The sequence below is a fragment of the Anabrus simplex genome, chromosome 2 (assembly GCF_040414725.1).
Source record: "Anabrus simplex isolate iqAnaSimp1 chromosome 2, ASM4041472v1, whole genome shotgun sequence".
In the NCBI taxonomy this organism is placed as follows: Eukaryota; Metazoa; Arthropoda; class Insecta; order Orthoptera; family Tettigoniidae; genus Anabrus; species Anabrus simplex.
In genome coordinates, this window is record NC_090266.1 from 153684795 (window position 1) to 153705758 (window position 20964).

The window sequence follows — 20964 nt, forward strand, 5'->3', positions numbered from 1 at the left end:
CACTCAGCCCAGCACAGCTAGTAATAACTATAATTAGACAGTACCAAAAAATTATAGGTTTTAAGACAAACCACATCCCAGAAAGTTTGCCCACCTGAAATTAAAATGGCAAGAACTGTAAAGGAAAAAAAAGTTTAATGTATTTTGAATACCATTAGTACATTATCCTGACCCAATATTTCAGTGTGTCAGAAACTAATTTATGAACAGTTTGATGGTTCATCAAGAAACAAATTAACTTGTATTAAAATTATGATTAAAGGGACTTACTCCTTGCAATTAATCCATAGTATTGGGCCACAGCATGGAGTAGAAGGCGCTCAAAACTGTTTAATATTCCAGAAATATATGTACTAGTAGGTGCTTTTGTAAAGAAGTCGATGAGTTCATTTTCTATTGGTTCCACTATTCCCTGGAAAGAAAGAAAGTACATAGGTTAACACCATCTCCACAAGAAGAATGGCACATTAAATTAATTTAAAACCTTAGTATCGTGGCCAAGTATAAAGGTTGCAAGCTGCTGAGAGGTACGGTATGCAAAACTACATCTGAAGCACATAGCTGGTTCACTTTTAATTTTAAAAGGATGACCTAGCAGTAGGAAAAGTCAGGCATCTCTAAAAATGGAAAAGTAGTTAGTGAGATATAAAAAAAAAATCAATAACATTATTATTTATTAGTAAGAAAAATACATTTTGGGGTGGTGATTGCAATAATAGTCTATAATGAAAATGTCAGGAATTATAATGTTTCAGAAAATGCTAGGGCAGTTTAGTTCTTTGGATAATGGAGATTCTGTAAAAAGGAGGCAAATAGTATCGAACTTCAACCAGATGGACACCGTTAAATTGCGGACAGACATCATCATGACAATGCAAAACAAGACTGAAGAACTGCTTGAATTCATGCAGGGGAAAGACACAGCCACCCTTCGGCTAGGCACGACCAAGTGAAAGAAAAGTGGACAAAGAATACCGAAGGAAAGATACAGGTTGATTTACAGTGGACGACTGGAAGCCAAAATGGAGCAGGAATTAACATGAGAAAGGATACGAGGTTTGTCCGGAAAATACGTATAAAAGTTGAATAATAACTTTATTTGACAATTATTCAGGTATTACAATATGGTCTCCTTCAAAGTACTCTCCCTGAGACAACGTGCACTTCTGCCAACGCCGTTTCCACTGTTGATAACATTGTTGAAAGTCTTCAGTTATGATGCTGTTCAGTTGCCGTGTCGTTTCTCCATTGATGGCTTCCACATCACCCAAGTGCCGCCCCCGAAGCACCATTTTGCATTTCGGGAACAGGAAGAAGTCACAAGGGGCTAAATCGGGTGAATAAGGCGGGTGGTCTGTCACAGTGATTGAGCTTCGGGCCAAAAACTCACGCACAACGAGCGACGTGTGAGCGGGCGCATTGTCGTGATGAAGGATCCACCTGCCCCCTTGTGCCAAATCCGGTCGAACTCAGGCCACACGGGCTCTGAGACTTGATGTTGATGCGCTGTTCCTCAATCAGAGAGAGCTCCATACCGACGGCAGGTGAAAACGGGTAACTTTCAACAAGCAGCCGCACACTGCTACTGACACGCAGAGCTCTCCGACTCGAACTGAGCGTTGAGAAGATTGGCGACAACAGCAGTGCCACCTGGCGGCGCCTCCACGATACGTGATACGTCACCCCGACGGATTTATATGTATTTTCCGGACAAACCTCGTACAAACAGTCGAATGGACTGTATCACGACTGACCTATGTAAGGAATTTGATAGGGTAGATCATGGGAGACTACTGGCAAAACAGTGCAATTGGACTAGAAAACAGATCTGAGAGAATTAGAGTAGGCAAAGCTTTACCTGACCCTCTAATAATTAAGAGGGGAATTTCTCAAGACAGTATTATTGGAGCTTTATGTTTTCTTATATGGTGTTGTTGTTGTTGTTGTTGTTGTTTGAGTCATCAGTCCATAGACTGGTTTGATGCAGCTCTCCATGCCACCCTATCCTGTGCTAACCTTTTCATTTCTACGTAACTATTGCATCCTACATCTGCTCTAATCTTATATATCAATGATATGTGTAAAGAAGTGGAATCAGAGATAAGGCTTTTTGCGGATGATGTTATTCTGTATGGAGTATTAAGTTACAAGATTGTGAGCAACTGCAAAATGACCTCGATAATGTTGTGAGATGGACAGTAGGCAATGGTAGGATAATAAACGAGGTTGTGAGTCAGGTTGTGAGTTTCACAAGTATGAAAATTCTGCTCAGTTTTAGTTACTGTGTTGATGGGTTGAAAGTTCCTTTTGGAGATCATTGTAAGTACCTAGGTGTTAATATAACGAAATATCTTTATTGGGGTTATCACGTAAATGGGATTGTAAATAAAGGTTACAGATCCTTGCACATGGTTATGAGAGTATTTAGGGATTGTAGTAGGGATGTAAAGGATAGGGCATGTAAGTCTTGGGCAAGACCTCAAATAGAGTATGGTTCCAGTGTATGGGACTCTCACCAAGATTACTTGATTTAAGAACTGGAAAAAATCCAAAGAGAAGCAGCTCGATTTGTTTTGGGTGATTTCCGACAAAAGAGTAGCGTTACAAAAATGTTGCAAAGTTTGGGCTGGGAAGACTTGGGAGAAAGGAGACAAGGTGCTTGACTAAGTGGTACGTTCTGAACTGTCAGCGGAGAGATGGCGTGGAATGACATTAGTAGATGAATACGTTTGAGTGGTGTCTTTGAAAGTAGGAAAGATCACAATATGAAGATAAAGTTGGAATTGAAGAGGACAAATTGGAGGAAATATTCATTGAAAGGAAGGGGAGTTAGGGATTGGAATAACTTACCAAGAGAGATGTTCAAGAAATTTCCAATTCCTTTGCAATCTTTTAAGAAAAGGCTAGGAAAACAACAGATATAGAATCTGCCACCTGGGTGACCACCCTAAATGCAGATCAGTAGTGACTGATTGATTGAATGTGTGGAAGTGGTGAAGAACCTTCTTTATTTGTGGTTTGTTTTAAGTCGCATACACACTGACAGTTATTATGGTAATGATGGGTTAGGAAAGGGCTAGGACTGGGAAGGAAGTGACCATGGCCTTAATTAAGATATAGTGAAAATTGGAAACCATAAAAAATCATCTTAAGCGCTGCCAACATTTGGGATCAAACTCACTATCTCCCGAATAAAAGCTGACATTTGCATGGCCCAAACTGCTTAGCCAACTGGCTCGATAGTGAAGTATTTAAATGATGTGGTCACTATATTGGCAACTCAGTTGTTGAAGAAAGGAACAAAGGATTTGCTTCGAGAATATGCCCAACAAACTTGAAAAAGGAAAGAAGACCAGGAGTAGCTAGTGGAAGAGGTGAAGAAATATATACAAGATAAGGGAAATATGAATATGCAAGTGGAAAGGTAGAGAAAAAGAATACAAATGTCTTAGGACTTCATGGTACGGCAGAAAGAATCGAGTATGAGATTTACTAATTTTAAAAAACAAAAACACTTGACTGACTTTATACTGATGGCAAAAAGCAAATGTATAAAAACAAATATGGATCTTACAGCCATACATGAGGAAGTTGTTGGTGGTGATCACAGAGCAGCAATCTGTCTGCTCAGCCTTCAGCCTGAAGGCTGGTTGGGTCCTCAAGAAGCTCAGCCAAAAGTTATGTGGTTAAAAGAAAACATTAAAAACTGACGGTGGCACTATGAGGCGTATAAGGCATGATGAGGAGTGAGGCAGTTTGCCAATGCTTTCTTCACTGGTCTAGAAAGTGCTATAGCAACAAAACCGGCGCTGTGAGTAGCACTTTACAAATCCAGGTGTGTTAGGCTAAAAACATGTTGGAGTTGTTCATCTCGCATGTGGCAATGTGGAAACACACCAACAGTAGCAAATGAGTCTAAGCATGTTCGAGCCACACACCTCGCCACGCATCTCACCGTTCACCAGAAATCTAATTGGGGTAATATTTCAGGATGCAGCTGCCTGGAACTGGCGTTGTGTTTGGTTGTCACGTAACTTCATCGTCCCTTCTATGCGATGATTCATTACTGTGATATTGATGGCCATGTTGTGTCATAACACTGTACCCATGGATAAGAGGCAATTAATAAACAAAACTTTCCGCAAAACTGCTATATGAAATTTGTGTCGGAATTCACACCTTAGCAGATGCATTCTAGATAAATGTTGAAAAGAGGTTGCAGCCAAATGTAGTGCCACAGGTAACAATAATAAATAGGTCTCCATACTGGCTTGCATTTACTTTGTTCTGCTTACTCATGCACGATATTAAGGAAAAATGAAACGAGAAACTGAGGGAAAATGTAAATTAAACATAATATCATTTAATTATATATCAGCTGTAATGATATTACCCATTACACCCTACAATTTCTACAGAAGATGAATCAAGCGTTTTCAGAATAATTACTGACTTTTGTATTTGGTCTCAGTGATAATCCTGAACACGCAAACTTCTGAACGCCTGTGAAAGTACTTTCTTTCTTTCTTTCTTTCTTTCTTTCTTTCTTTCTTTCTTTCTTTCTTCGATTTTGGCCATCTAAGGACCATAGAAAGTAACCCTGTGAATTCATATTAATCCTTCTTTTCTTGACTTCCAATCGTTCTTCATCCTTTCACTTTGCTGTTTCTTCCTCTGTTGTGTCCAGATGTTATTACCTTTCCTCTTTTCCTTCTCCTGGAAACTCTTGAAATTTTGTATCAATCTTCTGAAAGTTGTTCTGTCTTGTATTACATCGTATGTTATTCCAATCTCTGACATATATTTTTTCAATCAATCAATCAATCAATCAATCAATCAATCAATCAATCAATCAATCAATCAATACTGATCTGCATCATTTAAGGCAGTTGCCCAGGTGGCACATTCCCTATCTGTTGTTTCCTAGCCTTTTCTAATAATAATAATAATAATAATAATAATAATAATAATAATAATAATAATAATAATAATAATAATAATGTTATTTGTTTTATGTCCCACTAACTTCTTTGGCGGTTTTCGGAGACGCCGAGGTACCGGAATTTAGTCCCACAGGAGTTCTTTTACGTGCCAGCAAATCTACCGACACGAGGCTGACGTATTTGAGCACCTTCAAATACCACCGGATTGAGCCAGGATCGAACCTGCCAAGTTGGGGTCAGAAGGCCAGAGCCTCAACTGTCTGAGCCACTCAGCCCGGCCCTAGCCTTTTCTTAAATGATTTCAAAGAAATAGGAAATTTACTGTACATCTCCCTTGGTAAGTTATTCCCCTTCCTATAAACAAACATTTGCCCCAATTTGTCCTCTTGAATTCAAACTTTATCTTCATACTGTGATCTATCCTACTTTTAAAGACAGCACTCAAACATATTTATCTACTAATGTCATTCCACGCCATCTCTCCGCTGACAGCTCGGAACATAGCACTTAATACGAATATAATACCAACATAAATGGTCTTATAAATTTACTCATTCGGGACAAATATTTTAGGTTCCCAATGGGAATCAACATCTGGCATTGGATCAACATACCACTTAGTCAAGCAGCTCATCATCTTTCTCCAAAGTCCTACTAACCCAAACTTAGCAACATTTTTGTAAAGCTACTCTTTTGTCGAAAATCACCCAGAACAAATACGAGCTGCTTTTCTTTGGATTGTTTTCAGTTCATGAATCAAGTAATCCTGGTAAGGGTCCCATACACTGGAACCATACTCTAGTTGGGGTCTTAACAGAGACTTATATGCCCTCTCCTTTACATCCTTACTAAAACCCCTAAACACCCTCATAACCAAACGCAGAGATCTGTACCCTTTATTCACAATCCCATTTATGTGATTACCCCAATGAAGATCTTTCCTTATATTAACACCTAGATATTTACAATGATTTCCAAAAGGAACTTTCACCCCATCAACGCAGTAATTAAAAGAGAGAGGACTTTTCCTATTTGTGAAACTCACAACCTGACTTTTCACCCCATTTATCATCACACCATTGCCTGCTGTCCATCTCATAACATTATCGAGGTCATTTTGCAGTTACTCGTAATCTTGTAACTTATTTTTACTCCTTGGATCCACTGGTTGCCCTTCTTGCTCTTGTAAACATGGTTAAACATTTGTTTTGTTAATCTACTGTTACCGAGCCTCATTATGTGAACAAAAAATTTAATTCTCCTCTCTCTGACCGTGTCTAACAGCCTTTTATTTTTTTCATCCTTGTATAGATCTTTATTCCTCCTATGTCTAAACTCTCCTTCCTTTGTTTTCAACGGTCCCCAAATTTTCCTCAATATTTTCATTTGCCTGGTGTGAAAATGGGGAACCACGGAAAACCATCTTCAGGGCTGACGACAGTGGGATTCGAATCCACCATCTCCCGATTACTGGATACTGGCCGTACTTAAGCGACTGCAGCTATCAAGCTCGGTAGTTTGAGTTTTCTTGCTCTTGATCTGTTTACTTCCTTATCGAGTCCATTAACTTGAATTATTTCACCTAGGTATTTAAATTTATTAACCTTGTTGATTTTTCTGTGCTCTGTTTTTAGTGCTGTGGGTGAATCCCTAATATTTGACATGAATGTAGTCTTCTCAAAAGATGTCTGAAGTCCAACTTTTCTTGCTATTTCTTTCAGAAGGTTGATTTGCTCTAATCAATCAATCAATCAATCAATCAATCAATCAATCAATCAATCCTGATCTGCATTTAGGGCAGTCGCCCAGGTGGCTAAGGCAGTCTCTATACTTCCAGAGAGGACTGCTATGTCATCAGCAAAGGCGACCGAGCTCGATAGCTGCAGTCGCTTAAGTGCGGCCAGTATCCAGTATTCGGGAGATACTGGGTTCGAACACCACTGTCGACAGCCCTGAAGATGGTTTTCCGTGGTTTCCCTTCACACTAGGCAAATGCTGGGGCTGTACCATAATTAAGGCCACGGCCGCTTCCTTCCCACTCCTAGCCCTTTCCTGCTGTCCCATTGTCGCCGACCTATCTGTGTCAGTGTGACGTAAAGCAACTTGCAAAAAAATAATAATAATAAAAAAAATCAAAGGCGAAACAGTTTACACCACCTCCTTTGTACTTTGAACCTAATCTTATCCCATGATGGAGTCCCCTTTCTTTAAGTCTTTCTTCCCATACTCTTATTACCTTTCCCAGGACGATATTGAAACAAATTGGGGAAAGCCCATCTCCCTGCCTGACAGCGGTTTCAATTTCAAATTCGTCAGATCCCACCCATAAATTTCGATCTGGACTTTGTTTCAGTCAGAGTCTGGCTAATTATATTGCCTGATTTCGTGTAAACTCCAAATTCCTCTAAAATGTTCAGTAACGGAATTCTGTCTACTGAATCGTACGCTCTTTTGAAGTCCACAAAAACTATGACATAGTTTTTGTTCTTTGTAAGCATGTCTCGTATTGTAGTTTTCAGGTTTAGAATCTGTTCTGCATATATTCTGCCTTTTCTGAACCCACCTTGGTATTGTCCAATTTGTTTGTCTATTATCGGTTCAATTCTATTATGAAGAGCTTTTGACAGTATTTTATATGTAATAGGGAGATTCCTCTGTAATTGTTCACATCTGTTTTGTCACTGTTCTTACATAATGGGTGTATCAGTGTGTTCTTCCAATCATCAGGGATTTTCTCCATTCGCCAGATTTATTGTATTATGTTTGTCAGGTCCTGTCTTGCTTGACTGCCTGCTTCTTTCCACAGTTTTGCAACAATCAAATCTTCCCCTGCAGCCTTATTGTTTTTCAGACTTTGGTATGAAAGTACTGTATATTTAGAACTTCATGATTATTACACCTGATTATTGTAACTTTTACATTACAGAAAAGAATAAATGAAGTGAAACATTTAAGCTCTGACATCACACTGGAGGATAGGATTTCTGAATGTCATTTGGTTATTCTCTGTCAAATGCTGTATTATAGAGAAATCAAAAAGCTTTAACAATACCTTCTGCAGTTCAAGGATGTTTCATTACAAGATATTAGAATCATTCTCTCATTTCATGGATAGTATTCCAAGGTTGCATTCCACCTTTTTTCATGCCACCGACAGTTTCTTATTAAATAGCTCCTTCATTTCATCTAGATGTTTGGGAGCATATGGCTTCAACAAATGGTGCCCCTCATCACCAATGAAGTCATAAGGTATTCTCATATTCAAACTTGGGAGAAATTCTTCAGCAGGGATATTTAGTGCAAGCTTTTCCACTAATTTATAAATTACTGAGCTCCAGAAAGTTCCACCATCACTCTGTTTTGTATATGTTTTATTTCAGTAAAAATTAATTTACAGCTGGCATCAATTACTGCATGCAGAACAACGGAAAGGTATTGTTTATACTGCAAATAAATACATTGTTCCCGACCAAAATGGGCACTCAGATCGAGTATGTCCTTCGTCAACTGTACCTTGACAGTTCAAAAAACTTATGATAATATGATCCTTCAATCTCCTTTAATTCCTTACCAGTGGGTGGTTTCATATGTCATTTGACATAGCAAATGTATTTAACAATACTCCCTGCACCATTTCAGGGTACGTCAGAAGCAAATAAATTGTATCGAAACTTAACAACCATTAACACAAATGTAATTAATAAAATTAGTTATTTTGTCATAGTTTATACTTCTTATATAAGTAACCAATTTCATTTTAAGATGATAATAATAATATTAATAATAATAATGTCAGTAGTTACAGTATTTTGTGTTTACAGAGTAAGTGTTAATAGTGTTAATACTGTTTGGACAACACATTGTATTTATTCATTGAAGAATTTGTATTTCTTATCCGGTATGATTGAGAAGTATTGCTGGGAGCATGAGTACAAGATTGTTGTTGTTGACAGCAATTTCATTTGTAGTAAGTTATGTACGTACATTATAGATGATGATGATGATGATGATGATAATAATAATAATAATAATAATAATAATAATAATAATAATAATAATAATAATAATAATAATAATAATAATAATAATCCATTATGTGAGAAACACTATCAACCTTTCTTCATCAATGACTGTTTGCTTAAGTATGTTACTGTAGCATGCACTTTTTGGATTGTAGGTTCTACTAGCTTCAATGTCTAATTAAATGTCGACTGAGACATGTTTAAATATTCATAAAATCTATCCGGGTACATTTTAAGCTCCTATTACAATTTATAGAATTCTCCCCATTTGGTTTGTTTCTCAGTGAATGGATGGATGGATGGATGTACAGTATGTATGCTACTTTTTTTTTCTCCTTGCACTACAAAGTAACCATGACTCTACTGCATTACTTGCAGATAAATTACTATCATTGTCAGAGTCTGTAAGCATCTCAATATTATGGCAGTACATTTCCGTTTAGTGTTCTCTGAAAGGAACTCTCTTACTGACTAAATATTATTTCTCAATGTGTTAAATTGCAATTGGATTTAGAATGTTAAACTAGTAGTATATCTTGTAATATTTTCTTTCCATGGAACTGCTTGTTGTAATCATGTTGTTGTTGCTGTTGTAAATCATAGTGTAAAATTTAGTTGTTGTTGTTGTAAATCATAGTGTAAAATTTTGAAATACGTTAAGCTAGTAGTAAGTTCAGCCTATAGTACCGCAAGCCACAGTGTTAAGCACTGGAAATACTTACATTGAGTGTGAATTTGTAAATGATGATGGATTTAGAATATTAACCTAGTAGAATTTCTTGAAATATATTCTTTCCATGGAACTGCTTGTTGTACTCTTGCCATTATAGTTGTTTTTGTTTTGTTGTTGGGTAATTATCTTTTAACTCCACTTTATTATCATACTACTGTAAGTGATCATTGCCACTGGGTTATTTACCAATTGAGATGTATCTGTTAATAATAATTAAATGGTGGAAGTGTGGCAAGGAGAAATGCTTCAGTATGTTGTGTTGAGGTGAGGTGTGAGGCGAAATGAACAACTCCAAGATGTTTTTGTCCTTAGTCATGCTCTGAATAGCATTATTCAGCATCACCTATACTGCACAGCAGCTTCTAATATTGTTACAGCCATAAATGAGACTGAGACTTTGGTAGAAGCAATATTTTGCTCCGGTCTGTACTAAGAGGCAGAAGAAAAAATAGTGCACCCATCAAAAAATAGCCACAGGCAAACAGCAGCAAAAGCAAGTCTGAAAGTAGGTAGGATTGTAAAATTATCAAAAGGAAAAACACGGAAATTGAAAGAAGAGTCACCAGCAAAAGTTTATGAAGGAAATAAAACATTTAACACCTATTGAAATAAATGGAATATGTAAACAGTTTGGAACTCCTCATGGCGGAAATACAAGATCTCAAAGGGGAAAGACACATCATCTTCTTCTTCTTCTTTTGTTTTGGCTGACTGTGGACCATGTTAATTTGATTTCAGCTGTTTCTGGGCTTTGATCCTCGCCCAGTACTCCTTCATTCATTCATACTTGTCCTGCTTTCTTCCATCCATGGTGCTTGGGTCTGGGATGTAACTTTTTCTTGGTACCTCTCGGTGTTCTTGATCCTCGACCTGTAAGTTTCCCTGTTGCTGACTTCAGAAATGAACTATTATATGGTCTTATAAAAAACAGAAGAGTATAAATGTTAACACTAAATTTGTGAGGGGCAAAGCTGGAGTAATAATAACAACAACAACAGAAATGAAAATTAGTTGAGAAGAATATTTTTAAGATTAACACTAGAACGGCCAGTGCGGTCATTTTTGGCTATAAGCCAATTTCAAGGTAATTCTACGCTCATGTATTTTTATGCACCACGGTTGTGCTTTTGTGAATTTTAATCTTCTAGCGTTTTGCACATTCACGCCAAAAATTACACGAGTGATTTGGTGGATCTCCCCAACCATTACAATTTTTAAAATGATAAAGGAACACCGATATTGTCCATTATACTTAGGAAGGCCAGTACCGGTCATTTTGACCGCTTCACTTTCTTGATGCAGAGAGCTCTATTCTGCTCTCTGCTTGCTTTCTGTGATATATTTACCCACCACAAGTGACTGTATAGGAGCAAATGTTGTAACTATATAGTATGCCTCTAGCAGTGGTCGCGAGTGGACAAGTACGTCTCCGTTGTAGTATAGTGCGATAAAATGGCTTGGTGGCAAAAACTTACTCCCGTTCAATTATTAGCAGAACATGAAAAGCTCGGAGAAGACGAATTAGGTGACGAAGGTACATTACCACATAGACGTAAGGAGTGACGATGAAGATTTTATAACTCAGAAAGGTGGCAATATGTCAGATAGTGATTCAGCTACTGGAAATACGCACACAGTGGACTTTGTATCTATAATAAGCACGGTTGCTCTTTCAACTAGCTGTGATCAATCTTGCAGCGGAGGATGATCTCCTAGCACCGAGCAACCTGTTCGAAGAGGAAGGGGTAGAGGTGGGAGAGGTCACGAACTGGTAAGGCCTCCTTCATTTGCAGCAGGGCATCAGTTATGTGGTAAGGATGCAACAACTATTTTGACTGTTATTGACAATAGTGGGAACCCTCCTGGAAGGATGGCTGCACAGAATGTACTGAAAGAGGCAGCAGGGCCTACTTCTCATGCTAAGCGTAACATAGAGACTAATAGCATGGTTAGTGTCTGGCGTTTATTCATGGATACATCCATACTGAAACATGTAAAGATGAGCACAGAGACCGAAGCTCGCAGACAGACAATGGATAACAATTGGTCTACATTTTTTGAAAAATAAGATGCTTTCATTGCTTTGTTATACGCCCGTGAAGTTCATAAACTTACCAGTCTTGCCAGAGATCATATGCGGTTGTCTTTATTGGGTCCCCTCGTCTTCATTAACACTATGGCCAGAAACAAGTTGAAAGAAATACTAAGGTATTTGTGCTTTGATCTCCATAAAACTAGATCCACTCGTATGCAGACAGATAAATTTGAATTGGCGTCTACTATTTCAAGGTTATGAATTTCATTATTGGTTCCGTATTGAATTAAGATTACATATAATTTTACAAAGTTTATTCCACCTACTCAATACTGTACAATAATTGCAATGTCTATACATACATTACAATATGTTAACAAAGGACTAGTTTCGACCCTGTGTGGGTCATCATCAGCCTAAATAAGATACACTTTTGATTTGCCAATGTCCTAAAACAAAATTACACTGTGGAAATAAAAATTAAAAGAGTGAACTGTGTATGTGGTGCGGTAATATACATATGAAATATTGATAGATAAAATTATGTTGTACTGATCAATGACAAATAAAATTTCAGGTTACATATGTTGCAATTAGACTGTACGAATAGTATCACAACGATTTTCTACAATGATGATTAAAGTATTGCCCTTTCTTTAGTGAATACTCTAAAATTGCACATTAAAAGTATAAGATGCTGGTTTGAATACAAAGCTCAGATGCTTCCATTGGGTTCTATATTTCAAGTGCATCTTCAGGTAAAAAACTGAATATTGAACATTGGCGCAGAGGGTGTCTGTCTTGCTTAAGGTCCAATATTTCTGATATAGAAATTAAATGTAGGCAAAGCCATGCAACTTCTTATAATATAATGGATTCTTCCTGTGATATGAGAATTCCCAATCCAAGTTGGAACCAATAGAACCTGATGATGAAAAAATCTGAATTAACGCAAAAAAAATTTAAAGAAAGGAATGGCGAAAAACGAAGGAAAAGAAAGAGTACTCACCTTGCACGCAATATGAACGACTTGACCGGTAATGTGCAACTAGAGTGATGGGAATGGCAAGGAATAGGAGGGGAGGAAAGTTGGTGAAGGGAGGAACAACCCGGTGGAGCGGGTGGCGTGCAAAGGGAGGGATGGGGAGTTGGGAAGTGCCTTAAGGCGCGGCCAAAGGGTGGGGGAATGATGGTGATTGAATTGATGGAGGACCTTTAATTAACTTAAAGAAAGATTTTTGATCTGCTAAATTGTTTTTCCTGAAATAGGTAATGAATAAATCAAATAAAATATTGGACTTTTCAGTTATTTCATTAAGGGTATAATTAGCATTAAAATACTTGTCCAGATGTATATAAAAATTCTTGATTATATTAAGCAGAGGGCCCTTGTTAGCTATTTCGAGAATGTCCATATCTTGTTCAATATTCGTGAATTCATGATTGTAATCTACCATATGTTGGCCGACAGCCGAAAATTTATTATATTTGACTGCATTGATGTGTTCGAAATATCTTACATTAAAACTTCTTCCGGTTTGCCCCACATAAGAAATATTAGTGCACGAGTTACATTTGAGCCTCTAAACACCTGATTGTGTGTACCTGTTGACCTTGTTGATATGTGACGTGTTATGTAGAATGTGTGTACTGTTATTATTGGTTTTGAATGCTATTTTTATGCATTTTCTCTTGAAAATATTAGTGATCTTATGAATTTTGTTATTAAAAGTGAAAGTGGAAAAGGATTCTTAAGTGTTGTTTTAGGATGAAATTTATGTTTATTGATTCACTTGTTGATCTCTTTCATCTCTCAGCAGTCAAACATACTTCTTTCTTGACAATCCAACTTACGGCACATTTCCAGCACCTGTTGAAAAACGTTAAGAATTAATGTTATAAACGGAAAATTAATAATAATAATAATAATAATAATAATAATAATAATAATAATAAAATAATTTTGGCAGTAAACTATTCAACATACCTTCAATGAATTCATTCATCCATTATTTAACAGCAGGGTGATCCAATTTTTCTAGTGGAATATTCGCTTTAAGAAAAGACTCCGTTGTCCTCTTGGCAAAAATTATCCCTTGCAATAACTCCTTTGTTTGCCAAAAAATTACACTGTAGAATACTCTCTTGCCTCTTATGACAAGAGGATGTACTGGTTGTAGATGATCTCTTCACTCGGTGTTTCTCACTTCGCGCATGGTTGGTACACGTACCTTTTCTATCCCAAGATGTCGTACAGTTACAGTATTGACACATTATGGTTTTTGAATTGGATGTATATAATCCATCATTTTAAAATTCAAGAGCCCTTTCCATTGCACTAACGCTCACCCTGGGCATAATACTAATCGTAACGAGACAGAGAGAGAAAATAATAAGACTGTTACTGACCAGCTTCTTAAGTAGAATAACGCATGTGCATTAATCGAGTTGATGGAGTGGTAGAACAATGAGGTCCATCTACCTTTTTATCATTTCTACTGTAACTTCATCAATTCCTACAGCTTTTCCTACATTCACAGTATAAAATACCATAGCAGGTGCTTTACACTTCTTTTCCTGGTATTCCAATATCCTTCTTTGTTTGATCATCTATATTTAGTAAGTCATGAAAATATTCCTCTCATTTCCTTCCTATTTGTACTAGCGTTGTCAATATTACTTCATTCGTATTCTTTAAAAAACTAGTATAAGCATTTTCACTCTTCCTGGTTTTGTATTTCCACTATTTAGATTATCTCCTATTTCCTAAGTGAACAATTCCATAGCTTTCACCTTTCCTTCAAAGCCCATATTTTTATTCATTTTAATTCCTCTTACTTTCTTCAGTCTTTCTTGTTTCCATTCTCTCTATAATTTATTTTCTTCAGTTTACTTTGTCACTCTGGCATTCTACAACAATGTCTGATATTCTACTGCATATTTTAATATTTCCATCTCCATCTCCTCCATACTTACAACGATACGAAACAATTGGCGTTTCAAGTATGTTCTTGGGCTTGACAGTCTTGCCTCCAACTGATTAAACTAGATGAAACATATACACATTAAATGTACAAAGACAAACCACTTGGCATCTAAAAGTTCTTGGTTTGGTTTCAAAAAATTTGTTATTTGTTTGTGGAATTAGAATAGAACCGTTGGTCCTGCTAGATGCCAAGTGGTTTGTCTTTGTACATTTAATGTGTATATGTTTCACCTAGTTTAATCAGTTGGAGGCAAGACTGCCTAGCCAAAGAACATACTTGAAACGCCAATTGTTTCGTATCGTTGTAAGTGTGTTTTCAACCAGTGCAAGGAATTCCAGTATTCCGTGTCTATGAACGTGCTACAGTCTAAACCAGAACCATGTCTTTGTACATTTGTTTCAAGGTGTGTGTATTTTATCCAGTTTTTTAAGATAGAAACAGAACTGTCAAGTCCAGGAACGCTCTTAGAGAGCCAAGGTTTCATATCATTATAAGTGTCCATGTCATGTGTTCAACAGTGCATGTGTTTCCAATGTTACGTGTTCCATGAACACAGAACAGTTTAGGCCAGAACTAGGAACATATTAAGTTCCAAGTGCTGCTTGCCATGTATGCATTGCGTTTCAAAATAATGTCTTGCAACCCACTGATGTTTTTCCAGGCAATCACCTTTAAATTTTCTTATTATGATGATTGTTATCAGATTCCCCCTGAATTAATTTTCAACAGGAACTGATGATGACTCCAAGGGAGTCGAAACCGGTCTTCTTATAATTTAATATATTTTACAATGTGTTGAATGGTGGGACATCCCCCAAACTCTATCTTATTAGTAAATGTCAACACGGAAATGAAGATCATAACCTACGATTCGATTTTATTGACATTCGGCTGCATTAAATGATTAGTGTTAGAACACGGAGTAGATTCCAGTGACATTCTACCGTGTGATAGTTAAGATTCAATTTTTGAGTACATGATTTCTATGTGCTATAAACTTTGTTTAAGATCATTATTATATCTCTTTCTCATCTGTGCAGAAGCCGCTTTCCAAATTAACACGTCCAGAGCATAAGTGCGTGTATTCATGTTCATCCTATATGTGACCAATATCGATGCCCATTCTACTAGAACTCCTAGACGGTATCGATCTTCTAGAAATTCCAGAACGTCTAGAATTTCCATCGAGGGAGGAATCATGGTTCCATGGTGCAGAGAGGAGACCCAGGATAGTACGAGAGTAGCAACCAGACTTCAGGGAACGTCGCCAGCCGCAGGACAAGGCAGGAACACTTCCCAGTATTTCTTCTGTACAAAGGTGATATGAAGTTTGAACTTTTGTTAATAAACTCAGTTTTCTTTGAATTTAGACATTATTTTGACAAACTTCTCTCCCTCTGTAGAACTCCATTTCTGCATCGTACATGCCCTGCATTGAATCTTATGCTCTTCTAGCCCAAGTACGGCATTTACGGTTACAATACTTTACTTCAATTCTTTCAGGAACTACACCAAGTCTACTTTCCTATTTCCTTTTTGTAGGCATATACTTGAAATGGTGGTATAGCTAGGATTTTTTTATCTGGGGAGGCCCTACTGATAAGATGTCTTAACTGTCACAAATCATATACAACCAATCAGCTCTCTGCTAAGAGGAAATTGAATAAAGATCTGTTTATGATTTCTAGTGTTTTAAAGCCAATGTTATTCAAGCAATTAACTATTGCTATACACATGATCTTGTTCATATCAGATAAAAAGTATTATTCCATATTTGAAACCAATAACTAACGTAACTGTAAACTGTTGTAATCATAGGTGGATGTTCAACTGGTGAGGTCCTCAGAGCAGCAATTCTTGCACTCATTTTTTTATGTCTCCAAGAGATAAATAACCTGCACTCGATATCAGCAATTATAAGACTAAGCTGTGTTGTCGGCTGAGAGGCGACAGTAACACGCATTGCCACCAAACGGTATCTTTAAATTCCTAAAAATTATGCCACATATCGATCGATACATTAGAGCCACCACATAGGAGAACTAAGTAGTTTAGAGTACTCGCCAGTGATATTTGTGTGAATGACGAGAAAATATTTTCTAATTTGGCAGCTAAGTTCCCATATCAGTAGTGCTTGTTTGAAAACAATAAAGTTTCCTTAACAGTGAAAACAAATTTGTAGCTTTGTAGTCTCTATAACTGGCGATTAATTGGGAAAAAGTAAAGCATCTACCAATGGGGAGGAGCTTAAGTTCCTTCAGCCCCTCCAGTGGCTGTGCCACTGATCTGAAATAAATTCCTCATTCCTATCTCCAACCAAATTGTCAGTATAAGCACTGTGTCATTTACAAACTTTACCTCCTTCACAAATACCTGTACATCCTACCTCAAGATCATAACTACTGCTGAACATTATTGAAGGTGTACTATCCTCATTAATGACCAGCAGGCTTTTGGCAACAGCAAGTGACAACTTTAGAGGATTAGTGTAACCTGTTTCCCCTCAACGTACAAATATGGTATATTCATTAATCGCATTCTTCAATAGCAGTCATGTTGCAGCATACAGACGTTTGCATGTATACCCCCGATGAGAGAGGCTCAGCGATGCAATATGTATGAAGACTAGATGAGTAAGTAATACATGTGATATTTTGTGTTCTTCCCATCTATTAAATAAAAGGTAAGTTGCAGGTCAGGATGGTCGAACAATGGCAAGACTTGTTACATAACCACTTGGAGCCAATCAGTGTCACTGAGCCTCAGTTGCTGTTATAGTATGCATGTGCATTTCTGTAACACTGTCAACTCACTTCCGCCACAGTCATCATTTTCTGCTGCTTTTTTCTGATGTTTTAAATCCACACACTGACACAGCTAAGGGACTACTGTTAGCCAATTACCTGTGTCAAACCTGGATGACGTCATCGACTCTACACTCTTCATGGACGTTCTCGGCGTTTCTAGTGCCATGTGTCATGACTTCTCCTGTACCTCCCCTCTCCAACTGGCCTATATAAGCAGCTCTCATTGCCTACTACTTCGAGGCGTTCTTCGGCAGTTGGAGAGAGGGCAACATCTTTGTGTTATGCCAATGTAAATTTTCATACTTGTATGGGACTTATTCTTCGACCATGAGGTATTGTAAACTTCGCATGACTATGTTCTGGAGTGGTTGTACTCGATCATGTATCCATAAGGTACCAGCTGGATGTCTAATTCCTTTGTCTGGAACGCTGTTTTAAGTTACTAGGGGATCCCTGTAAGAAATCTCGCATGTTCATAAAGTATGTGGTGGAGTAGCCCCCTGGTGAACTAAGGAATACGCAAATTTGTACAATATTAGGCAGTCTTACTTACCACTTAATGTAATCTTCGATTTTTTAACATTTATGGTATCCACTTAAAGGAAGCAAATGCAAGTGCATTATTATACTGACGAATGTTTCGGAAGTAATTTTTGGTTTTACTATCATTCCTTTCTTAACATCATATTATAATGACATAAAACAGGCGTGCCAGTGGCCAACATGTGAAGCGGACAGCAACGGTGGCGCATATTTTCCTACAGCAGCAGTATTTGAAAATTGCATGCTTTGTACAATTTTTAACTCATTTTTTAAAGAAAATATAGACATTTATGAAATGAGAGTGCAATTTGCCACTGCTAATGTCTATTCTCTTTCTTTTGAATGCTCATTTGTCACGATCGGTTACTTGTGAGCGCTGCAAAAGGGATCTATGCTACTGAAATAATATATATGATGTGACAATGAACTTTCTGTGTGTCAATACTCTTGAAAATTTCTGGTACTTCAAATTAGTTTATATTCTTTTACTGCATAATAGTCTTACCTTGAACTTGTTTACATTTATCCTGTAGGGCTAAATGCACCTGTGTTACATCTGGTGTTTTTTGGAACTTGATACTGAAATAGCACACTACTTTCTAGTCAGGTCAATTCTTATAGTATAACTGGATATTGTAATTTAAAAATGCTGATCTTTAATTCATTCTCCTATTCTATTGTTTTTTTGTTTTGTTTTTTGCTAGTTGCTTTACGTCGCACTGACACAGATAGGTCTTATGGTGACAATAGGACAGGAAAGGCCAAAGAATGGGAAGGAAGCGGCCGGGGACTTAATTAAGGTACAGCCCCAGCATTTGCCTGGTATGAGCATGAAAAACCATCTTCAAGGCTGCCGACAGTGGGGTTTGAACCCACTTTCTCCCAGATGCGAGCTCACAGCTGCACGCCCCTGACCGCACGGCCAACTCACCCGGTCTATTGTTTTTCCTATCTTCCCTAATCTCTCTTATTTGTCTTTGCACAGTTGGCTGTAAAACATCTATTCTGTTTAAAAAATGTAATTTTAAATGTTATTCGGATGAAATGCAAATTGTCCCTATCACCGAGCTTTGCAACATTTCCTTTGTACTGTAGTTTGTTGTGAAAAGTGTTCTAATATTTTGATATTTTGCTGCTGTACTATTCTTAACTTGTTGTGTCTTGTGTTTCAATACTATATTTTTTGTTCATCTGAACTTGCCAATTCTTGTTCATCCCCTAGTGTCCTTGTATTTTGCTGACTGCTTGTATACATTGCTATTTAAATCTTCCCCCTTTGTAAAATCCACGGTTTACCTCTCGTTGTCTAGCATTTGAATATGTCACTTCCACGATCCCTTTTCATCTTTCGTAAATAATAACCATAGGAACAACCTACCTGCCACAGTAAGTTGGCAGGTCACGTTGGTCGAACAATGGCAAGACTTGTTACATAACCACTTAGAACCAATCTGTGTCGTTGAGCCTCAATTGCTGTTACAGTATGCATGTGCATTTCTGGTGCCTTGCATTGGAACAGTTAATGTTCTGTTGCACTTACTGTTATGGAAGATCAGAAATGCATGCACCAGGTCTTACATAAACAAGCTAGGAACACTGTTTATAAAATGCATAATTATCTTAAGGCAGAAGCTCATAATGGAACACAAATCTACAATGTTACTAAGTGCCACGAGTACACTGCTGACACATGAAAAGCCAGCCCTGGGACCATGCAGCATCCTTCAAATGAAAGGAAATGATCACTCAAACAGGAAATGTTAAATTTAATTCTCCAGGGAAGGAATGGGAAGGAACTAAACCACTGACATGGATGAATTTCACCACCTTCTGTTACAACATAAAGTATTTGGAATATATGAGGCTGTAGGATTTGGAGATAGTGAAGCATTCATTAAATCTACATAAAAGAAATACTGTACACCAATGAGCCACTACATTATGACCAGTTACCCAATACGGTGTAGGACTACCTCTAGCCCACAAAGCCGCGACCACTCGGTGAGACATAGATTCACCGGAGAAGCAGAAGGTATTCTGGGATATCTCATACCACTAGCATGACAGCAGATCTTCCAGTTGATGTACACTGTGGGGCAGAGGTGATGTAGCATGAACCTGCTTCTTCAAGCCCAATCAAAAATGTTCAACTGGGTTCCCATGTGAGTTATTTGAGTAAATTAACTATCATGTTTCTCGAAAGAGTCCTTCACAATCCTGACAGAGTGGCATGGTAGACTGTCCTGTTGGAAGTGGCTATCACAAGCAGGAACACTGCTGACATGAACGGATGAACATGGTTCACAATAACATCCAGAAACCGAACAACAGTCAGAGATTGGTGTACCAGAATAATGGACTTCAGAATGTCCCACAAAAACATCATCCAGACCACCACACCTCCTCCACTGGCCTCTATCTATCCAACAGTGTAGCCAGTTTCTACAGCCTCTGATAGTAATCAGCATACATGTGTTTGGTTGTCAATGTGATGAACCGAGAATCTAGATTTATCAGACCGTGCAACCTTTTTCCAACCATCCACAGTCCAGTGTTGTTGATATTGTGCCAACCTTACGCACTGTTATTGGTGGAGTGCAGTCATAATTGGGGTATGAATAGGTCGTCGACTTCACAGTCTAATGCCAGCAGTGTTTACTGAACTGTGTGCTGTGAAAAATTTGCCCTGGTCATTACCGTTCTACTTCCTAACAATTTCTCAAACTGTGGCCCTGCAATCACAACGAATAATACGCGACAGTTTTCTCTGGAATCAATGAGCCCTTGTTGACACATGGCTGGCTACAGTTGTATCACTCTTGATACATACTCATAGCAGGGACATGAGCAGGCAACAATTTGTGCCGTGCCATCACAATTAGATCTCTATCAAA

General features: G+C 37.8%; 1 protein-coding gene across 2 annotated transcripts in view; it reads right to left on the reverse strand.

The window, feature by feature from the left end:
• Positions 1-20964, reverse strand: part of LOC136862713 (R3H domain-containing protein 4) — a 123808-nt gene that overhangs the window by 17882 nt on the left and 84962 nt on the right. For both annotated transcript variants that reach the window (XM_067138932.2, XM_067138931.2), the window contains one exon: positions 271-412. In XM_067138932.2, coding sequence (XP_066995033.1) covers positions 271-412 — 142 coding nt within the window. The remainder of the gene's footprint in view (positions 1-270; positions 413-20964) is intronic.